The sequence below is a fragment of the Magnolia sinica genome, chromosome 2, assembly GCF_029962835.1.
Source record: "Magnolia sinica isolate HGM2019 chromosome 2, MsV1, whole genome shotgun sequence".
Taxonomy (NCBI): Eukaryota; Viridiplantae; Streptophyta; class Magnoliopsida; order Magnoliales; family Magnoliaceae; genus Magnolia; species Magnolia sinica.
Genome location: NC_080574.1, coordinates 34,917,275 through 34,939,936, shown reverse-complemented (window position 1 = coordinate 34,939,936; position 22,662 = coordinate 34,917,275). Strand labels below are relative to the sequence as shown.

At 39.3% G+C, this 22,662-nt stretch overlaps 1 protein-coding gene across 1 annotated transcript in view; it reads right to left on the bottom strand.

Annotated features, from left to right (window-relative positions):
* LOC131236941 (protein CHROMATIN REMODELING 19) overlaps nt 1-22,662 on the bottom strand; it is a 45,844-nt gene that overhangs the window by 4,820 nt on the left and 18,362 nt on the right. The window contains exons 7-8 of the mRNA XM_058234485.1: nt 22,339-22,512; nt 22,090-22,248 (exon numbers count right to left, since the gene is read on the bottom strand). Of these exons, the coding sequence (XP_058090468.1) occupies nt 22,090-22,248; nt 22,339-22,512 (333 nt within the window). The remainder of the gene's footprint in view (nt 1-22,089; nt 22,249-22,338; nt 22,513-22,662) is intronic.

The following is a 22,662-nucleotide window of genomic DNA, read 5'->3' as shown; positions in this document are numbered from 1 at the left end:
CAAGCTGGAGCATAAATATCACACATGCCCAGTTTGCTCCCCATCTCCTTAAGATGAGAGGAATTGCAAGCTTTTGTTTAGATATCAACTAACTGATTGCTTCATTGACAAACAAAGGACACAAAAACTTGGTGAGCAGTTCTCCGCTCATTTCACTAATTCAAAATGACTAGCCAAAACCCATCCCTCCGGAGACTCAAAATACTCGAGAAGATCTACAACATCCCATGGGAGGCAACAAATCGACCCTATCCAGATATCATCCAAGGAGGAGGCGTATGGTGGCATGGGGAGAAGGCAAAACTGAGCTGAGAAAGGAGAAGAGAGGGTGGAGGCCGACCTCGAGCATGACCCTCACGATGAGTGGACAACAATAAGGAAGAAGGGAGGAATCGATAGAAGAAAGGAGCTCAAAAGCCAATCGATAAGGGACTTCCCCATCTAACTAGAAGGAAAACTACTTATAGAGCATCTTTGGGCAGAGTGGCAGAGTCACAGACATGGCAATACCAAGGGACCAGAAGATGAAGAACCCAAGAGGATTCGCTTTTGTGTGGTTGGAGGGTAGCGGGTTAGAAAAGGAGAAGGGAACTATGGGTAGAGGAAGGGGAATCTGGGTCACAAAGTCATATGCGAATGCAATAAAGGGGAAGGAGGAAAGAAAATCCCAGGACGAGTCTCGGGTTGAGGAAGAAACATAGAAGAGGGTAGATGAATGGGCCTAGAAGGGGGTGGAGAAGGGTTTATCCGTGGTAAGGGTAAACCCAGAGGTTTTGAAGAAGACTTTGCCCCAGCTATCGAATACCCTTCTCCTAATTTCGAAAAAGGGATCCTTGCTGTCAAAGATCAGATGTTGGTTTGGCACATGTTGTGGTCTTCAAGAGGAGGATTGTGTTATTAAGCCACTGGGAGGGACAAAGTTGTGGGTTTCTATTCGAACAAATGCAAATGTAGACCATATTCTCACTGTAGGGATTAGTTTTCAACGATTGTCCAGTAAGGACTATTTACAGGTGGTGGAAGAAATCTTTCCTTGGAATGACAAATGTATGGTATCTATGGGGAATTCCATTGGAACTATGGGTGATGGAAGTCTTCAAAGCGTTGGCTTCATGTATAGGTAAAGTGTTGGGCACTGAGTAGGAGAACGAATAGGGAGGAGATCAGTGCAACTGGGGTATGTGTTAGGAGAAGAAGCATTCTCAGTGATCCAAAATCAATCGTGTGTTCTTAGGAGAGGAGCGTCTGGAGGTGGGTGTGACGAGGGAGTTTCTTTGGGGGGTTTCGAACAGATGGGGGGAGGAGAGGCTAAAAAGACAGGGTAGAGGAGGAAGGGAAGATGGAGTACCCATTGGATATTCATGGAGATTGTGAAGATGGCGTGGTTCCACCTAAGCCATCACATATGACAGTGGTCAAGGGTCATTAATGCAGCGGTCAGCTCTCGTCGGGAGAATTGGGGGAGATGTCAAGTTCGGGAACCAAGTCAGATATCAGCTGACGTTGGGGGAGTGCTTTGGGAGTCACACGAGGGGCTCGAGATCCTGTTGGGAGCCAAATTAAAGGCTAATCCCGACACGTGTAGGGTAGAGAATGTTGTTGTGGCTGTAACGGTTGAGATCTTCACACATAAGGACCTAGACCATTATGTTGAGGCAACAATTAGTAGCTCCTTTCGACAAGTATCAAAGCTGGGAGATGAGAGTTTTAATCTCCATTCGACACGCATCACTGACGTCAGCAGCTGTTGTCACAAGCTTCTCGAAACTTGGGAAAATCACTCAAATCAAAGATAGGTGTACCACATCAAGAGGTTGGGAGGGTTCGTGGCAGTTGTGGTGTGGTAGAGTCTCCAAAGGGCTAGTTAGTGATAAGCGTTAGCCAAGCCTCGTCTCCAAGGCGTAGGAGGACTTGGTGCTCGTTTCTTTCTTGCCTTGTGTGAAAGTGAAGCAGTGCCACAAGTATCTCACTACTTAAAAAGCTACACATGGGAGTTCGATCCGATTGTTACAGAGAGGGGAGATTCTTCACAACAGACACTCATGCTGTCAATTCAAGCCTCTCTCCCTTCAAGGGGGCAACAACCTTGCCATGGGATTTTTTGGAGACTGCAGTTCTGGGGGCTTTATAGTCCATTTCGAGGAAGGATTCCTTAGAGGATCGCTAAGGAGAGGAAGCAAGGGACAAGTTGGAGCCATACAACCAAGCGGGCAAGGTGGCCAATGCCAATTACTTCAACAATGCACACTCCTCTTCAGACCAAGTTTCATAGTTTTTCTTTCTCGCTGGCAACTTACAGGACTCTCATGGTGCGTCTTCTATGATGGGAGGAGTTAGAACGATACCACGACATATTGGAAAGAGTGGGTAACTCACTAGGCCCAACTTTCAAAGTAGGAGATGATGACATGCATGCCTTCATTCTATTCGTCAAGGAACGAGGATCTCAGAGGTCGAGGGGTGTGCAGGTGCATAAAATGAAGACGAAACACCGAAAAGTTGGAGAGAATTGTTAAACTTGGAATGCTTAGTAAATTATGATTCCCACAAAAAATGTAGTGATAGAAAGATGGGAAGAGGGGCTTAGAATGGTTTTCCAATGAAGATACTAAGTTGGAACATGAGGGGGTTGGGTAGCATGGGAGATGAGGAGGGAGGTATGTAGTAAATGCAAGGCTCGGATCATCTCTCTCCAGGAAGTGAAACTTAAGGCCTTTCACGATAGAGTGATGGATTTAACTATTTAGTGAGTAAAAAAATAAGGACCGGACTGCACTAAATGCAAAGGGTACTGCCGGAGGGATTTTGGTGGCCTGGAACAAGGATTTCTAGGTGATGAAGGAAAGCTAAATTGGGACATTTACGGTAATGACATCCTTAAAGAACAATACATTAAAATTTAGATGGTTATTCACGGCGGTCTATGGCCCACGTCATCCAAATTGAAGACATATCTTCTGGTTACTTAGAGTTGAACGCAATCAAGGCAAGATTCAATATACCATGGCGTGTTGAAGGGCGATTTCAACGTTGTTAGATTTGCACAAGAAAAGTCGAATGAAAATCGAGTGACAAAAAGCATGAAAAGTTTTGAGGAATGGGTGGGCTGAAAACGGGTGGGCCACAGTGAAATGGTTGTTATTCCAATTAGGGAGGAAAGGTGTGTGGTAAATTTACTTGGCCTAATGGAAGAGAAGAGCCAGTAATGTGTCGCCTGGAAAATTTTATGTTGCCAGCTGATTGGATTGAAAAGTACCCGTTGGCACACCTACGAGGGCTTCCTGGACCAACATCTGACCATAGACCTATCTTTCTAAAAGTTGAGGAGGGTTGGGGCCAAAACCCTTTCGATTTAAGCTTTTATGGCTGGAGATGGACGGTTTTGTATATCAGATTAAGGAATGGTGGAAGTCTTTTACAATTGAAGGCTTGGCTAGTTTAGCACTATTTTAAAAGCTTAAACTTCTTAAAGGCTAATTTAATTGTTGTAAAAAAGAAGTTATGGACAAAAGAAATGTTGAAGTAGAATGTAGGAAGTTATGGACAAACGAAATGTTGAAGTAGAATGTATTTTTAAGTGAAATTCATGGGTTAGATATCAAGGAAGAGGCGACTGGACTATCCGAACAAGAGCCACATAGGCACACTGTTGTCAACAAAGTATTCCAAATATCTTAAGGAAGAGAAGATAAAAATGACAAAAAAGATCAAGGACCCTTTGGATTAAAGAAGGTGACGAAAACACCCATTTCTTCCATAACATTACCAATGCTAGGGCGAGAAATAATCGCATAAGCAGTTTAAAAGCGGATGGAAGAAGAATCGAACAAAAGAATCAAATATGCTCAGCAATTCTACAATATTATTCACAAGTACTCTCTAGTGATGGATGGAGCAGACCTAAGACAATTTGCAGTTTGATAGCCTTTGAACCACATAAAGGGATTCCCTTGAAAGTTTGTGTCAGAAGAAGAAATCAAAGCAACTATCAACTCATTAGGTAGAGATAAGGACTTGGACCCAGATGGATACCCCATGGCTTTCCATCAAGTATTTTAAGAAATGCTCAAAAGGGATGTAGTGGACTTCGTAAAAGAGTTTTTTGAGGAAGGTAGGCTTACTATGGGGATGGGGGGATCATTAATTGCCCTCATCCTGAAGAAAGATGTAAAGTCATTAAAAGATTTCTAGCCTATTAGCATAATTCGAAGTCCCTATAAGATCATGACAAAAATTCTTGCATCTAGATTTTGGTTGGTTATAGCAAAAGTCGTTTCCGAGAACCAAGGAGCTTTTGTGACAAACAAGCAGATTTTATACAGTGCTCTTTTGGCGCATCAATATATAGATTCAAGAAATAGAGAAGGCAAGGAAGGAGTGGTGGGTAGATCAGACATTGAAAAGGCCTATGACCATGTTGATTGGACGTTTCTTGAGTACATGTTGGGAAGGATTGGATGTGGGAACAAATTGATCCAGTGGATTCGAGAATGCGTCTCATTAGCCTATTCCACAATTTTGGTTAATGGCTTGCCCAAGGGTTTCTTTAAAGCTTCAAGGGGACTAAGCAAGGGGGATCCACTTTCGCCATTTCTGTTTTTATTGGCAGTGGAAGCCTTAAGTAGAATGTTATTAAAGGGCAAAGAGCCAAATCTTATTTCCGGATTCAAAGTATCACAAGGAGGGGTTAGGATAATGCACAATATGCATATGAGACAATTTTATTTTGCGATGCAAAGTTAACAATGGTGAGCAATCTAAGAAAAATTTTGGGGTGTTACAAGGTCTCTGGATTAAAAATAAATGTCAGCAAGAGTGAGATGCTAGGCATTGGTTTATCTAATGAGAAGTCCGGGAGTTTACAAATGTTTTTGGATGTGGAACCGAGTCTTTCCCATCCTCTTATTTGGGTCGTACCATCATGCTTAGGGAAGCCGGCAACCCATTTGTGGAGCAAGGTGGTTGAAAGATTTGGGAGGAAGTTATCTACGTGGAAGAGTTGTCACTGGTCGATGTTAAGCAAATCACACTTATCAAAAGCATCTCTTTCTAACCTCCCCCTCTATTTTATGTCATTATTCAAGTGCCGGAAGTCAGTTTTGGACAAGTTAGAGAAAACTAAGGCATGATTTCTAATGGAGAGGGGCCAAAGAAAGAGGTTTTTGAAGGAGGTGCAGGTATTAGAGTATTAGAGTCGATGAATGGGGCTTTGCTTGGGAAATGGCACTAGAGGTTTGGTTTTGAAGAGGGCAAGTTGTGGAGAGAACTAATAGCTTCCATATATGGTGTTCAACCGAGGGGATAAAGAAAACCTCTTGTTATCATGTTTTGGGAATATGGAAGGCCATAAATTCAATAGGCCCTTCATTTAAAATCGAGTTGGAGTTCTATCTTAGTGACGGGGACTAGATTCATTTTTGGAAGGATCTCCAGTGTGGGAATAGATCTTTGGGGACAAAATTTCCATCATTGGCAAACTTAGAGCCGTGAAATCGAGAAACTTTAAAGTTATTGTTGAGGCTATAGGTCAATTTGGACCTGGACTTAAACCTCCTTCATATCATGAAATGAGGGATATGTGTCTCAAAGCCGAAGTTAATTATACACGATCCTTTATAGCCAAATATAAGGAATCATAGAAAACGTATGAGTGTTCACTCATGGCCGATGGATGGACCGATAGATCTGGTCGGTCTCTCATCAACTTTCTGAAAAATTGTTCAGCTGGGACAATGTTCTTGAAGTTCGTGGATGCATTAGGTCATTCACATACTGGAGAATACTTGTTTAGCTTACTAGATAATGTAGTTGAGAAAATAGGTAAGAAATACGGTATACAGGTAAATACAAGTATTCTCCAGGTAGGAAAATACTAGATAATGTACAAGAGGCGTCATTTATTTTGGACTCCCTATGCGGCCCATTATGTTGACATAATGTTAGAAGATATAGGTAGGTTATTTTTAAATGTGATTGCAAGGGCTAGAAGAATCACGGTCTTTATATGCAAACACGTCATTCTTCTCAGTCGAATGAGAAGACACATTGGGAGTAACTTGCTACATCCAACAGTCACCCATTTCGCTACAGCCTTCTTAACACTACAAAGAATACATACAAAAAAAAAAAAAAATCAAAAATTATAAGCTTTGTAGTGTCAATCAATTTTGTAAGTGGACCTTGGCTGAAAAAGGCTGAAGGGAAACAAGTTCAACAGACAATCCTTTTTGTAAAGTTTTTAGACACAAGTGGTAAAGCCATTAAAAGCATCCAAGCCCTTAGTCATTGTGTTTCGATTGGTGGACGGGGATGAGAAGCCTTTAATGGGTGACATATATGATGCGATGAAGAGAAGACATGAAATACGATCATAGACCATTTTAACCATAAAAAGCATGATTACAAGCCAATTATAGATATCATAAATAGAAGATGGGACAGTCAAATGTCATCTCCATTATATTCGGTTGCTTACACCCTTAACCCAGCTTGTTTATTCGCTTCTCCTAATCCAGTAGAAGCACTTACTATACATATGATTGAATTTATTGATGTGTTGGAAAGAATGATTCCAAATAGAAAAGAACAAGACAAGATCTCAGCTTTACTCGACTTTTATACAAAGAGTGAGGGCATATTCTCAACAGATATCGTCATCAGACATCGGACAATGAAATTGCCCAATAAATATTATGAATGTCTCAACTCTCTTACAAATAGTGCTTTTTTTATTATTATTATTTTTTTTTTTAAATAATGTAATCTACAAAGTCTAACCAACTTTAAATTATTTTTCTCAGCTGACTGGTGGGTTGCCTATGGAGTGAACCCGAACGGGAAGGATCCAATTCTAAAGAAGGTGGTTATGAAGATTCTTAAACTCACGTGTTTGTCAGCAGTTGCGAGCGCAACTAGAGCACGTTCGAGGCAGTAAGTTTAGTAATTGTAATTTCAATTTATAAGTTATAACATATAAGTATAAACTAACTAACTAAATAGTTAATGTTAAATGTGCTTTCTTTCATACAGATTACACCAAGAAAATGAATCATCTTGAGCAAAAGAAGTTCAACGACTTAGTCTTCATCCAATACAATAAAAAATTGCGAGAACGATTCCAGACTAGGAAAGAAAAGCTTAGTTTTTTTTTACCCTATCTGCTTAGATGAGCTGGATGCAGATAATGAGTGACTCATAAAGACGAAGGACCGGGTATTTGCTGGAGAGGAGCTGACATGGGCGCAAGTTGAAGATACTGCATACGGATCGGCAGCTAGAGAAGGTACTTCTACTTCCACTCGAATGCGAAGGATAGGGGGAGCCGAGGGGCGAGCAGTAGCAGTCAACCCGTTGAAGAAATTGAGGAGATGGAAAGACGAGATGATGATCAAGCTGAAAATCTACTGTTGGATGTTGATGAAGTATTAGTACATACAGATGATAAAGAAACATGAGAGAAAGAAGAAGTGTATGTGGAAGAAGGAGATGAATCGGATGATGATGGTTATGATGACGATGGTGGTGGTGATCAAATGCCACAATGGCAAATAGATCAATGTATATAGTAGCATTTAGCCATTTACCATTTACTATTATTTTATTATAAACTTATAATAAATCAACAATAAATAAATAGCTTCTTCGTTTTGTTTACTTACTAAGTGTGTTGATGCTGACTGTTGATTGATATTTGTTAATTATATCGTCGAATGTTGATGACTTAATGTTTAATTCATTGTTTAATTGGTTATATTTTACTCAAATGTATTGCAAAGGTATATAAAAGTATTTATCTATTAACTTAGGAAAGTTCCTCCTATTTTCTTATATTTTTTTCATTTTTTTCTTATTTTCCCCCTATTTTCTGAATTTTTAAAATTTTTCAGGAAAAAATTAATGTGTGTGTGTGTATATATGCGACCGCATATGCACACAAGCATATGCGATCGTGATATGACAACATTGCCATCAATATTGTAAAATATCAATAACTCATGATATTTTACAAAAAAAAAATCATCAACAACTAGAAAGAAAACGAAAGATTGCGGTCATGATATCGCACATGCTACAATAATGATAATATTGAGATATTATCAATATTAGTAACGACAAATTGAAAACTGCATACAACAATGTGCTCATTAAAAAATGAAATAGATTTTTTGAATAAAAAAACTTTCTATGATATCTCTACATTGGCAATATTATTGAAATATTGTTAGTACACTTGTGATGCAAGTGTTACCTAGAATTTACGTAGTTGAAAATATTGACGACATCGATACATTGGCAATATAAGCGATGCCTAGAATTTAGATGATTGAAAATATTGGCGATACTTAGCGATACATTGTTGATGCTTGGAATTTCTAATACTACCAGTGTTATCAATATCGCTACCAATGTCATCGGTATCGCCAAGCTGGAGATAACAATAATATTGGAGATATTTCGATAATATCAGAGATAATTCAAACAATGGCCACAAGTAATCGATGAGTTATTAAGGGCTTGGCATAGCAAAAATCTCTCTATGGCTGAGTCAGCAAACTAACACTTGATCATAATGGCAGTCTTATGAAATATATGGGGCAAACATGATAGTCAATGCTTTCTCAACAAGCGAGGATCATGGGACGTAGTTTGCAAATCTAAAAGTGATGTGTTAGACAGGGTTTCTAAGGAAAAAACTATAAATGTTGAGGTAGTGTCGTCCATGCTTAGATTGTAATGATCTTGGATTATACTCCTTAATTTAGCAGCTTATTAAAAAAATTATTTGTTATCCTTCAAAAAAAAGAATAAAAACAAATAAATAAATAAATAATAATAAAGATTTGCTAACCTCCCTCACAAAATGGCACTCAACTTCAATCCATTGTGACAAATATTGTTGATATTTCGAAAATCTCACAATATTTTCATGAAAATTAATCAAAAGATATTATTGCAATACTATCTGAGATTTTGAAAAACTTAGAAGATTTAATTTTTTGCGATTTTGTTGCGATATCATCGCAATTTTAATGCAAACATTGTATAGAAGTTAAAATAATTCATTTTACTTATTAATTTAAATTTTAAAATTATTTATTAATTTATAATATATGCTTTTTATATTTTACTTTTAACAAGATTTTCCTAATAATATCATGAGAATAACGTCAAAATCCAAAAATCTCCCAAGTAATTGTCAAGAATGTGATTTGTCACTATGCTAAAAATCTCCCAAGTAATTGTCAAGAATGTGATTTGTCACTATGCTTCGATATAGTTAGTACGCTCTAGGAAAACTGATTAGAGACGATGTGAATAGAAGCTTCATTGTCACAACGTACGGGAACAAGAGAAAAGACCTCAAAACCCATATCCTAAGAAATGAATGGAGCAATATAATTCTCTAGGCAGCATGAGACATCAAACAATAATCAACTTCAGCAGAGAAGAGTGCCACCATAATCTGTTTTTTAACTATTCTAGGGAAGTATTTCAACAACCTCTAGTCCTGAATGTAAAATGTACTTGCCAAAAAAGATTTCACAGCAACTATCTCCACATCATGGGGTGATAACTATATCATTTGCATAGACTATCAGGTTTGTCACGGGTACACCGTTTCACTTTATAAACACAAAGTGATAAGAAGAACTCCAATGGAAAATAATTTAAGAAATAGCTTTACAAAACTTCTTGAACCAACCTCTAGGAGATTGCTTGAGACCATAAAGTGTTTTCTTTACTCTGCATATCATCCATTTCTTTCTTCGTGGGTGAAATCCAAGCAAGGTATACGTTATCCATTACATAATGGCCATTATCTAATGGTAACTGTTTGGGCCATTACATGCTATAGGGTTGTAACGGCTGGTTCCGAAAAAAAAAAAAATACCAATACCTGCAGCCACAATGGGACTCTCTGAATTATATAATATGGCCACGTATAAATAAGTCATTAGAGATGCTTGATACACCTCCACTCAAAAATTCGACTCATGGGCTCGTGGCACATATTAAATAAAACTAAACTGCTTAAATTGTGGGACCTATTGTTACTAAGTCACAGTCCCAAAATCAAAATTGTTTGAATGATCCTAACCATTAATTTGAAGACACTTGTTTATTGAAATAGGACAATTAGATATTTTTCATTCTGCACCGTCCAATAAATGTTCATTGATCTGATAGTCAGGTGATGAAATAATCATAATTTTGGGCAGATTGCATTAATGGGATGAGTGTCATAGATTTGCATAAATTTTGGACCAATTTTAGGGGCATTCTAGTAGTCCCCCAAATTGACAACACTATTCGTTCAAATTTAATTTCATTTTTTCTTAAAATTACTTGGGGGAAATGATGTCAAATGCTTAGGGATGTCCATTAGTGGAATGAGTGTCATAGCTTGCATGAACTTCAGACCAACTTAGGTTCAATCTAAGCTTATCAGGTTAATAAAATCATCAGCTGCTGAGACAACATTGTTAACAAAGAGTAGACCGTTACACCATCCTATACATGTTCAAAACCACAAAAGAATGCATATATGGATCCTCTCAATATTCTGGATTTTTCTTTTTAAAAAATTTGACCGTTACGTAAAACGATTATGGTCTAGACCATTACACCAGTCGTAACCGTCATGGTACACCCTGAACAAGAAGTAGACACATACACTACTTCGTGTAAGGTCATAGTAGACAAATGCATTCTTCACATCTAACAGATCAAGAGGCCAATTACAAAAATACAGCAATAGAAGCACTCACAAAGAATTTAACTTTGATACAAGGGCAAATGTTTCATGATAGTCCACATCAAACAGTTGAGAGAACATTTAGCCACAAGACAAGCTTTGATCTTACAATCAATTCATTCGGGTTATGCTTAACAGAGTAAACCCATTTACATCCAACAACATGTTTCCCCACTGGCAACTCCAAGTCCCATGTTCCCTTAATTGTTTTCAAGAATAATAAACCTCAGCTAATGTTGGCTGCATGGAGTGAATGAACAGACCATTGCCATCAGATTGTCACTTTCCCAATCATTGGATGGATCATCTGCCGCTGGCTCCTTATTTCTTGTTATGTACCCAACTTTCTTTTGCTCTCAGTGTACATTTTTGCCAATTAAGACCATTCCAGGTAATTCTTCCCATCAAGTTTTGAGTTATCATCAACCCATGATGGAGGTCATGTTGACTAGACCCCATTTACATGAGGATCTTTTGATCACCACACATGATATTATCTCCCATGATTTAATCCAACTATCCAAAAAATAAAAAATAAAAATAAATTAGTGGAACGCAAATCTGACATACCGAAAAAGACAAAGGCCTCAAGGATGAATCAACCCATCAATATTTAATCATTCTGCTTAGATCTAACAAATGAAGCCACTCATATACCGAATCGAGGCTTCACATGAACACAAGAACATTGTCGAAGGCGATTGATCACATGGCAAGACAGTCAGCCCTTCTAGAGGTCAAGTTGGACTGTCGGGGTGGTCTAGCTGGATTGCTGGAGCCCTGTTGGATAGGGCTGTGAATGGGTTGAGCTGGCCCATCAAGCTTTTGGGCTTACCCACTTTAGGCAGGGCTTGGGCAGGAATATTGGGCCCAAGCCTAAAATTTAAGTTCATTCAAATGGGTCGTCTTGAGCTTCATTTTGAGCCCGTCAGCTCGGCCCAGCCTGTTTAGGATTTCAAAAGCATTTTTACCATATCATCATCATGGAAATAAATGGTCCAAATCTGGCACAAAAGTGGGTGGCCAGGCTCGGGCTCTGTATAATTATTAGAGGCCGGGCTTGGGCCTACTTTTTCTGGCCCATCATGGGCCCAGGCCAAGCTTGGACCTAGGTTTTACGTTACGGTCTAGACTTAGACTGACCTCAGCCCAGCCCATTGACAACCCAACTGTTGGGAACTCTAGATAGAATGTTGGAGGCCTGGTGGAGGTCTGGCTAGAATGCTACAAGTCCAGCAGGACTAATTGTCACCTATGGTTGGTCCAACGGGTGTTTTAAATATTGACAATATCAGCCGATATATCCCACGATATATCTTGTATCCCATCTGTGCAATACAAAATGCACAAGTAGTGAGATATATCCCACATGTTCGATTCGATGAGCACTTTTTATTTTCAATCCTTTTTTTTTCTATAAATCATGTTAAATCAGTGTCAATTTGTTACAAATCCATGATTTTTCCTGTTTTGCATGAAAAATCATGGATTGAGAGCTTCAATTTCGAGATTTGGAGGAAAATGACAGAGTTGCTGAAAATTGGAAAAAAAAAAATCCAATTTCTCACAAATTGGCTGCAATCTTTATGTCCAAACATAAAATCAAACATGCATGTAACTTGATCTAGTGATTCTTCTTTTGCTTTTGAATGTATTGCTTGTGTTTCCACATGTCTTCTTACATTTATCAATTATATAAATAGACTATGAATATACTGGCATCAATTCAGTTAGACGGTGCATAGATTAGGACCCCATACAAAGAAAATCTATTGTGTGCACTTGTTTTTTGCAATGTTTTGATTTATAAGTGTGTATTGATGACTTTTTTAAAAATCACTGAAGTTTCATTGAAAATTTCGAACAATTTCCAATGTTTTCCCATGTTTCCAACAACAACGATACTGATGCAGGACAATTAACCACTTGCTTTAAAAGCTTGAACTGTTAAAGTATGGCGAATTAATCCCTTTATCTCATAGCCCAGGCCCCATATCTCATGGGTTAGGACCTCGGCCAAACCCCCCTTGTGGGCCCCAAATCACATGAGCCGCTCACCCCGAGTGTGTCCCTGCATCCCATGGGCTAACCCACTCGAGCCCGGTGTGAAATGCGCATTAATCACCCCTGGTGAGGAGTCTCAAACACAAGACCTCCCTCGTGGGCCCCAAATCACACGGGTCACCCACCTCGAGTGTGTCCCCGCATCCCACAGGCTACCCCACTCGAGCCCGGTGTGAAAATGCCTCTGCATTAGATACATTATGCGATACAACCAATATATATCCCATGCGATAACTGATACGTATCCGTATCCCAAGAGTGCGATACGTAACATGATACCGATATTTCGAACATTGGGTCCAACTATATTATTGGAGGCTTGTTGGAGCTCCAATTGGACAATTAGTGGTCCCTAGTAGTCCAACTAGACTTTCGGTGTGTCTGATGGACCACATGGACTGCCAATTGAGGAAAAAGAAAGGAAGGGAACAAGGAAGAGGGAAGGAGGGAAAAACGAGATGGGAGGAGAACTAAAAAGAAAGAATAAAGGAAGAAAGGAAGAAAGGAGATCTAACCTTGTCCTTCTTTGATACCATTTTAGATTTCAAAAGAAGAGGGAGAGAGAGACAAAGAGATGTGAAGAAAAGATTTAGTTATGTTGGGCTCTCTCTGCATAAGCATTTTACTAATAGAACCCAAACATGACAAATATAAGAGTGTACTGTAGGAGCACCCTATTCAATACACACCCACAAATGCACAATCTCCTGCATCAACACTTCATGAGAAGTAACATGCATACATGCCAATTTCCATTAAAATTGGTACGAGTCCATTGAGTCTTTAACATATGGCTCACAAGCCACAACAATAAAAGGTCCTCTTTAGGTCAGCTCAAGCTGGAAAAGAAGCTCAAAAGGTGATGCATACACTTCCATTCCTATTTGTCTCCAACAAGGCTCTCATCGAGGTTGATGAGTTCCATCACTTGCATGAGCCAAGAGATATTCATAGGCATGGAGGCCCATAACAGCGATAAAGGATTTAATTCTACCACTCCACCCCACTAAAGGAACTTGACGCGACTTTAACTGACAATTCCTTATAAAAGATTTTAGAAATGTGAAGAACACAACAAAGTGATATAAGATGAAAAATCAAGTACCAACCCAACTAGGGCTTTGGTAAGGATAAATACCTTGAAGCACACTTATGGTGAGCCAATTAGTAAGATATACCAAACAATTAAACACCTCAATGAAAGGAAGTTGTAAGAGTGGACATAACGCATCATATTATCCAATGTTTTAAATCCTAGACCAAACCCCAACCCGCTTTTGTCAGCTATTCCATCATAGCCAGCCCCAACTGCTGAGTTAAATAGTATACAAGGGCCTGTTTGATAGGCTGTATTTACTTCTAATTTGACTGAAATAAGCATTTATTAATTAAAATGGTAAATGTCAATAGCTATCAATGTGTGATGTTGACATCTACACTCTCTGGTAGGTTTTGACTAAGAAAACAAGGTGGGCTGTGGACCACACCATGATGTATGTGTTTTATCCACGCCATCAATTCATTTTTCCAGATCATTTTAAGGCATGAGCCTCAAAATGGGACAGATCAAAAAAGCTCAAGAGGACCACACCATGGGAAGCGGCGGTAATAATGACGCCACATTGAACCCACTATTTTCGTTGGTGTGGTCCACTTGAGCTTTGGAATTACCCCATTTTTTCGCTCATGCGCTAAAATGATCTGAAAAAATGAATGGACGGCATAGATATAACACATACATAATAGTGGGGCCCACAAAGTTTTCAAAACGAAACAAGGCTGAGTTTTGCTCTATTTTCAAGGAGCAATTCCACCCTTTCCAAACAGCCAGCAGATGTAATTATTATACTTTTACCACAGATTTACAAGTATTTACGTTGAAACAAACATGCCCTAAATGGCAATGGAACAATGCACTTGTGGAAAGGACTTCCTATTAAGTGAGTCAATGAGGGGTCATAGGTATGATATTTTACCATAAAATTGGGGAAAAGCAAGTTGGCCGCTTGACCTAGACGATCTCAATGGTTCATTGCAAAAATTAAGGTCTCTTAGGTAACCTGACCCATTTATTTGTCAGGTTCTGATCCAAACTAGTCAAACCGTCTGGTCCAATCTGGGTTTTAAAACATGTTGCTAACCTATGTCATAGACTATTAGATAGCACTTGATTGTAATCAACTGTGTAATAGTCTATTTTGCTTGTGGGAGTTCTATCCTCTCATTGCCAGTCCCCAACCCGGAGAAAGGAGGGTTGTATCAAGTTGGCAGTTAGCATCTAACTTATGCCGAAACTTCCAACATGAATATGAACAATATGACATTCCAAACTCATGCTAGGGTGTTTCCTATAACCAACATGTTGCATCAGAACTCAGGTGTAGTGAGAAATGGGCAAGGGTAGGCTAGGGCATCACACAAAAGTGGCATGCAGCAACAATAGTGTAGGGGCATTTTCACACCAGGCTTGAATTGGGTGGCCTGTGGGATGCAGGGGAACACTCAAGGTGGACGGCCCGTGTGAGGCGAGTGGCTCGTGTAAGACGGAACCCATGTGAATTAGGGCCCACGAGGGGTGGGAACCCATGGATTTGGAGCCCACAAGGAGGGTTTGGTCGAGGACCTAACCCATGGATGTGGGGCCTAGGCTATGAGATAAAGGGATTAATTCGCCATGCTCTATCAGTTCAAACTTTTCGAGCAAGTGGTTAATTGTTCTGCATCAAAATAGTATCAGAGCGGGAGATCTCGTGTTCAAGACTCATCACCGGAGGTGATTAATGCAAGGGCATTTTCACATCAGGCTCAAGTGGAGTGGCATGTAGAATGCGAGGACACACTGGGGGTGGGCGGCCCGTGTAAGGCGGGTGGCTCATGTGAGGCGAAACACATGTGATTTGGGGCCCACGAGGGGGCGGATGGATGACATGAATATAGAATACATAATCGAGTGGACCCCAATACATGGCCCTAAAAATTTATACATGACGTATATATCAACTCAAAATTAACCAATTAAATTTTGAAACCATTGTTGCTAAGTCACAATCCCAAAATTAAATAACTCCTACAATTTGACCATTAGTTTGCATACATTGTTTTTTGAAATAGGATCATTTGACATTTTTCATTTTTCACTGTCCAATAAATGTCCACCAATCCATTAGTGGAATAAGTGCCAATAGATTACATTAATTTAAGGCTAGTTTTGGGCATCAAATGGTCCCCAAACCAACCCCGAATTGACAACACAATTTACCTCAATTTAATTTTAATTTTTTAAAATATTTATGGGGGAAAACGATATCAAATTATTAGGTATATGAATTACATAATATTCTTGACTTGAGGATGACAGGTCACAAGACAGGAATCACAGTCATAGCCACAGGTATGTTAAATTATTAATAACTTAATATAGAATAAATTATGAAAAATAATTGCAAACACCTACACACATAAGATATTTTCATATTACATTCATTCTAATATATCTATCATTAATAATAGATAGTTAGAAAATTAAATATATGAGTTTTGCAGTCAAATCCAGGTTGTCTGATTCATAAATTCATCAGACAGTCCAATACAACTTCTCACCAAAGAATGGACCGTTACACCACCATAAACATGTTCCAATTTATAAATGAATGCATATTTGGAATGCTCAGAATATTCCGGATTTAATCCATATTTTTTTCATATTTTTTTGGCAAATAAAAATAAAAAATTGCACCATTACAGGCCGTTATGCCCCCATATCTATATCGATATCGGTAGGCACCGTTACGCCAACCGATACTGATACGGAATACCTTGGTTGTAAGTTGTAACTTGCAAGTTGTTTCAAGTTAGCAAGTTTATCCATTTATCAATAAAATTTGTATGTTCAAAGTTTTTAATAATTAACTCTTTTAATGTAGCGTGTTGATTGTTTTGTTAAAATTTATGCAAATATAATATACGTAATTAAATATATAACTTAATGAAACACTCAAACTACAATGAAATAGGTAAAACAAAAACAAAACAAAAAAAAAAAAAAGGAGCAATGCAATCACTTACGCAAGTTTCCCTAATTTTTTAGATTTTTTTTCAATTTTCCCCTTTCTTCATTTTTTTATTTTTCAAAAAATAGAAAAATAATATGCGGTCGCCTATGCGATGCGATTTTGACAACATGGGTCAAAACCTTTTAAAGCGTCCCTCACCATCAATTCCCACATGCTTGACTAAATAGCCTCGCCACACAAATTAGTTCCAAAACAAGCTCTGCACACATCAACCCATATGCACAATCCCAATCTTCTACATGGCCAACTCCCATACATGTATGGTATCCCCCTTCCCTCCATTACCACCCATGCCTTCCTGCACCCGTGTGGCTCCCGATAACCACCGCCTTATTGCACACCTACCCCGCCATCTGCACCCTTCGGCTTTAAAGTGTCTTCCCTTCTTTCGCCATCCCTCTCTTGCATCAAGATAGTCGACACATGTCCTCTACGACTACGGCTGCCACATTAAATGTTTGTCACTTCTTTCTTCCTCTCAAATCACCGCCTACCTAAGGGCCATCGATTAAGACATCGACACATCATCTTCCATGACCAAGGCTTCGCCACGTGTCCCCCCTCCCACATTTAAATATCTAGTCGTACATGTGGCACCTTGCAAGACCACTCCTACGCTGGTGTCAGCTTGGGGGACACCTATCTCCCACAACTTCATTCCTTTGCCACTTGTAATAATGGCAGAGCACAGACCTACCATCCTCCTACCTATGTCTGCTACACACACACTTGGCCTTTCCTGCCCCGCCACATCACTACACCCCTCTGCCTCGCTACTCTGCTTATGCCACAGGTCATAACTCCCTTTTGGTGGTCCGTCGAGCCATCCTTTCTGTATTTTTTCACTCTTGCCCCTAGCACCATCTCCCACCTCCCTCTCCAGATCTGATGTCGTTCCTTCATGATCGTGACCACCCGGTTGCTACACGGCATCTAAACCCATCTTGCGGGTGATCGTAACTTGCACAACATCTACCCCTACCGTAATCGTCGCCTTCTCTAACATCAAAATCACCCTTTTCCTCCTTATACAAAGTCTCATAGCCCAGAGCTTTGTGCAACCCTCACTCCTAGGATCAATGGCAATGCCCTCCCCAAACAAGCTTCCACCTCCATGGAAACCTCACAAACCTTAAAGCTCAAGTGGTAGCCCCCTCAAAGCCACCCATACTTCTTCCCACCCAAAAATGGACCACTCCTCCCACCTGCAAAATTCTATCACTGGAGCCTCCCTGAAAAGGGTTCCTGCCAAAAGAATTCAATTGATTTCTACCTGCAGTCCAAGTGAGACTAGGAATTCTGTCTCACTAACATGTAAGATCACCCTCTCCCCCACACTGCAATTGAATTCCAACCACTCTCACAACTGTTGTGGTTGTTTTGGCCATTGTGAACACTAGCAGCCACCATCGAAATGCCCTCAGTGGTTTGTCAAACACCTCAAGCTATATGTAGACTACTGGCCCCTGCAATGTCTTCCCCCTTCTCACCCATTTCTCCTTCTTTGTTTTGACTGCTTCCTCCCCCTTCGATTTTTCCCCTCCCCTAGTTGCAATCTATGAGCTATCCTCGTCTATTCTCTCCTTCCCTAACCACTTGCCCAGCGCATCATCCATATATAGGATTTCGGCACCCCCTCACTGTAGCCTCCCCTTCCCTAACCTCCATGTCATGAGCGTCTCCTTTTCCTCCCTCTACCTTTCTTTTCCTCCTTCCACCTTACCACCACCATCCACCCTTTCCACCCAGCTATCATTGGGATGTTCACCCTCTTCTTCAACTATCTCCTTACCTCTCGTCTCCCCTCTCCTTATCCTCCTTTTTCATCTTCTCCCAATCCCCTTCATTCATCCCTCTTCCCAAGGTGTCCCAAATCAGTTATGTATTGGTTGTAACAATAGTAACGACAATTACCGTTACGCAATACAAGGCTGAAACGGTGGAATTCAAAAAAAGAGAAGCGCAACGGTCGTTACAAGGCCATTACAGGGTATAAAGGCCGTTACGGTCCCTGTAAAAGTCGTTACGAGCAGTATCCCTAAAAGAAAAAAATGAACTTGATTTTCTTCTTCCTCTTCTTCTTCTATTGCTATGGCCTGCGGGGCTGCTGCCGCAACTTCTTCTTCTTTCTTCCTTGTGGTGCGGCCCTCTCTCTCTCTCTCTCTCTCTCTCTCTCTCTCTCTCTCTCAAACGAATGGACGGTGTGGCTTTTAAAATACTTTGCGGCATATGCCGTTTAGCGCACATGCACATGCACTGTTTCAGTGCATGGGGCTCACCCTGATTTGTGTTGTATATCAATGCCATTCATTAGTTTTTCAGTTCATCTTAGGTCATGGTCCCTAATGAAGCAAATCTAAATCTCAGGTGGACCACACAGTAGGGATTGAATTCCCATACTTAAAAACTTCTTAGGGCCCACTATAATGTTTATTTGTCATCTTCTTAGGGCCCACTGTAATGTTGTATTTACCATCGAACATGTTGATAAGGTCACATAGACGGGTAGACTTGGATGATGGAAAACACGAATAGCAGCTTGATCAAACAAATCTTTTAGTCTCAAAAAGCACTTAAGGGTGGGGATTCAATCCCTACTGTGCGATCCACCTGAGATTTGGATTTGCCTCATTTTTTAGACCATTTCCTAAAATGAATTGGCAAAAAAGATGGATGGCAAGGATATACAACAAATGTGTCAAGGTAAGCCCCACATTCAAGGCGTCACTCCTTATGGTCCACCTGAGATTTAAATCTACATAAATTTTGGGACCATGCCTTAAAATGAGTTAGCAAAACAGATTAACAGCATGGATATAAAAATGCATCAAGATAGGCCTCACCCACTAGTGGTCCACTTGAGACCTAGATCTACCACATTTTTTTACCATGTCATAAAATGAGTTGGCAAAACGAAATGGACGATGTGGATATACAATACATACATCGAGGTGGGCCCCACATACACGGCCTTAAAAATTTGTACATGAGGCACATATGAACTCAAAATTAATTAATTAAATTATGGACCATTGTTTCTAAGTCACAATCCAAAAACTAAATTATTTGAACAAATTTCACTGTTAATTTGTAGGCATGTGTTTTTTGAAATAAGACCATTTGATATTTTTTCATACTTTATTGTCCAATAAATGTCCACCAATCCATTAGTGGGATAAGTATCAAACTACCAATAGATTGCATGAATTTGAGACTGGTTTAGGACATCGAATGGTCTGCCAAATCAACAACATTATTCACCCGAATCTAATTTCAATTTTTTTTCTCAAGTTCTATTGGGAAAAATGATATCAAATTGTAAGGTATATGAATTACATAATAGGACACAAGTCCCTAACTCTCTCACAATCGGGAAATAGATCTTCTCCAGCATCTCTCGAGGCTTCTGCAGTGATAGCTCTCTCAATCCTAGTCACGATCTCCCTCATGAGCAAGACGCTTCACGCCTTTCAAACCTCATCCCTCTCAACACACGCCTTTCTCCCTCCCAACTGCTTGAGAGTTTAAAAATAAAAAATAAAAAATCTTAACTCCTTTCCAATATCCAAACCAAGGGTTAAAGTATCGTCCGAAAATGGTACATATCACCAATATCATCCACGAACGATTTGGTTGTATTACCCTAGTATAAGGCGTTACGAGGTGATACACCCCCGTATTGGTGGCGAATGATAAGATATGCCAAAACCGATTCTAAAACCATGTCCAAACATAAAAATTGAATTCTTGAGAATAGCTTTTCCAATACCCAAAGACCATAAAACAAAATCTCTTTCAATTGGAATATGTTCCCCAAAAATAGATTCACAATGCCTTTTAACTTGCCAGTGAGCCAAATGACCCTTACAACATCCTCCCCTCCCACATAAGATATGGCTTAGTTACATCCATATCCCAATTGTATCCTGTATATATGTTATACCACGCCGAACATGGGCATTCGGTGATGGGTGTATTTGGCCTTCTGGGGTATTTGGGGGTGAATTCAGGCATCTAAAACAAGACAAAGGTATCCAAGTATGACATTGGCGACTAATCATTGAATTTATTCAAGAGATGATAGCTACCATGGCCTTTTTATGGTGTCATCATGCAACATAGTTTATATCCTCTCTTATTGTCGCTTTCTTTTCTTTTCTTTTCTTTTCTTTTTTTTTTTTTGAAATCGTATTTTAGGTAAGTTGGGCTCAAACCCAAGACCTTGATGTTGAAACGCTGCCTGTCTGCCACTAAACCAAGATAGTTTAAATTCTCTTAAGACACTTCCAAATTCAAGAAGATATTCATCTACAATCTAACCATCTCACAAATCTTTAAAACACCATGAAACAGTTCTAAATGCATGATACCACTCATCCATTCATATAAACCATAATGAACCCACAAACATAATGTGAAGAAGCAGCAGCAGCAAACCAAATCAAACAAATTTTTCAGAGAATAAAAATTAAAAAAATAATAATAAAAATAAATAAAAAATAAAAAATAAAAAGAAGAAGAAGAAGAAGAAGAGGAAGAAGAAAAAAACTTTCAAAAGAAGAAGAAGAAGCAAACCAAATCAAACATGTTTAAAAAAAAGTAAGGAAAAGTAAAAAAGAAACTCATTTTAATCAGGAAAAAAAAAAAACGAAGAAGAAGAAACTTTTGGTAAGAAACCAAAGATTGGTCATTGTCATCCACTAGTAGAATTGTGGTGGAACTTGGAAGTGGGAAAATTTTGTAGAGAAAATATCAATTTATTTACGAATTATTTGGAAATGAAACATTCGAGGTTTCAGAGAAAATATGACTGATACTGGCTTTGCAACTCACCATTTGATTACCCATGTGCATTACCAATCATGCACGTAGATACTCTTAACAGTTTTTGATGAAGTTTTGTATTTGATCTTATTTACAAGTCTGTGTTCATACAAGTTCTTCACATCCCTTCCTTGCTCTTATTTTTGCCCAAAACCATAATAAGCCTGAACTTTACATTCTTCAATTTTTGGGGGTTTCCCATACCCTCTGCCATATGACATTTATGGATGCAAGTGGAGGCATGACATTATGATCATGAATCAGCAATGTCAAGTCATGCTGACATAGAATTTTGAATACAATAAACAAATTCGCTCAAGTTATCAAGCTACTAGAAAAAGAGAGTAATAGGAAAATGGGAATAAGAATTACCCGGTGAATCACAAAATCGTTGTAACTCTTAAGCTCATCAATCACTCTATCCAATGTGCATTCAAAGCCAAATGCACCTTTTGGATGCAACATTCTAGCAAAACGAACAACATCCTGATCACTGTATATACGTCTGACCAGTAATGGATGGTTTGCAATCTGACATAAGCATGAGATATCTAGAATCAGATATAAAAAGAATCTACGACCGAAGGCTGAGGTAACACATGAAAAGCTATCAGCACGCACCTTGCGGAACTGCACGAAATAGTTGGAGATCTGACGCCGTGGAAGCACGGCAGCAATATTATTGGAAATAACCTCCGAAAGCTTTGCCATGCGAGCTTGAGTTGCTGCACGATATGCATCAATGGCTTCTTTATAAGTGCTGGCCTGTTCTGTTCCCATGCATACATACTTGACCTGCACTGATTATTTTTTTTCTTAGCTTTTGAAGTTACAATACATCAAAAGGGAGAAAAAAAAAGCCGGGGCGGGGGGGGGGAAACTTCAGTTGCACTTGTTCTTCTATAAAACTTGAGCAGCAAATGTGAACCTTAACCAGGCAGATAA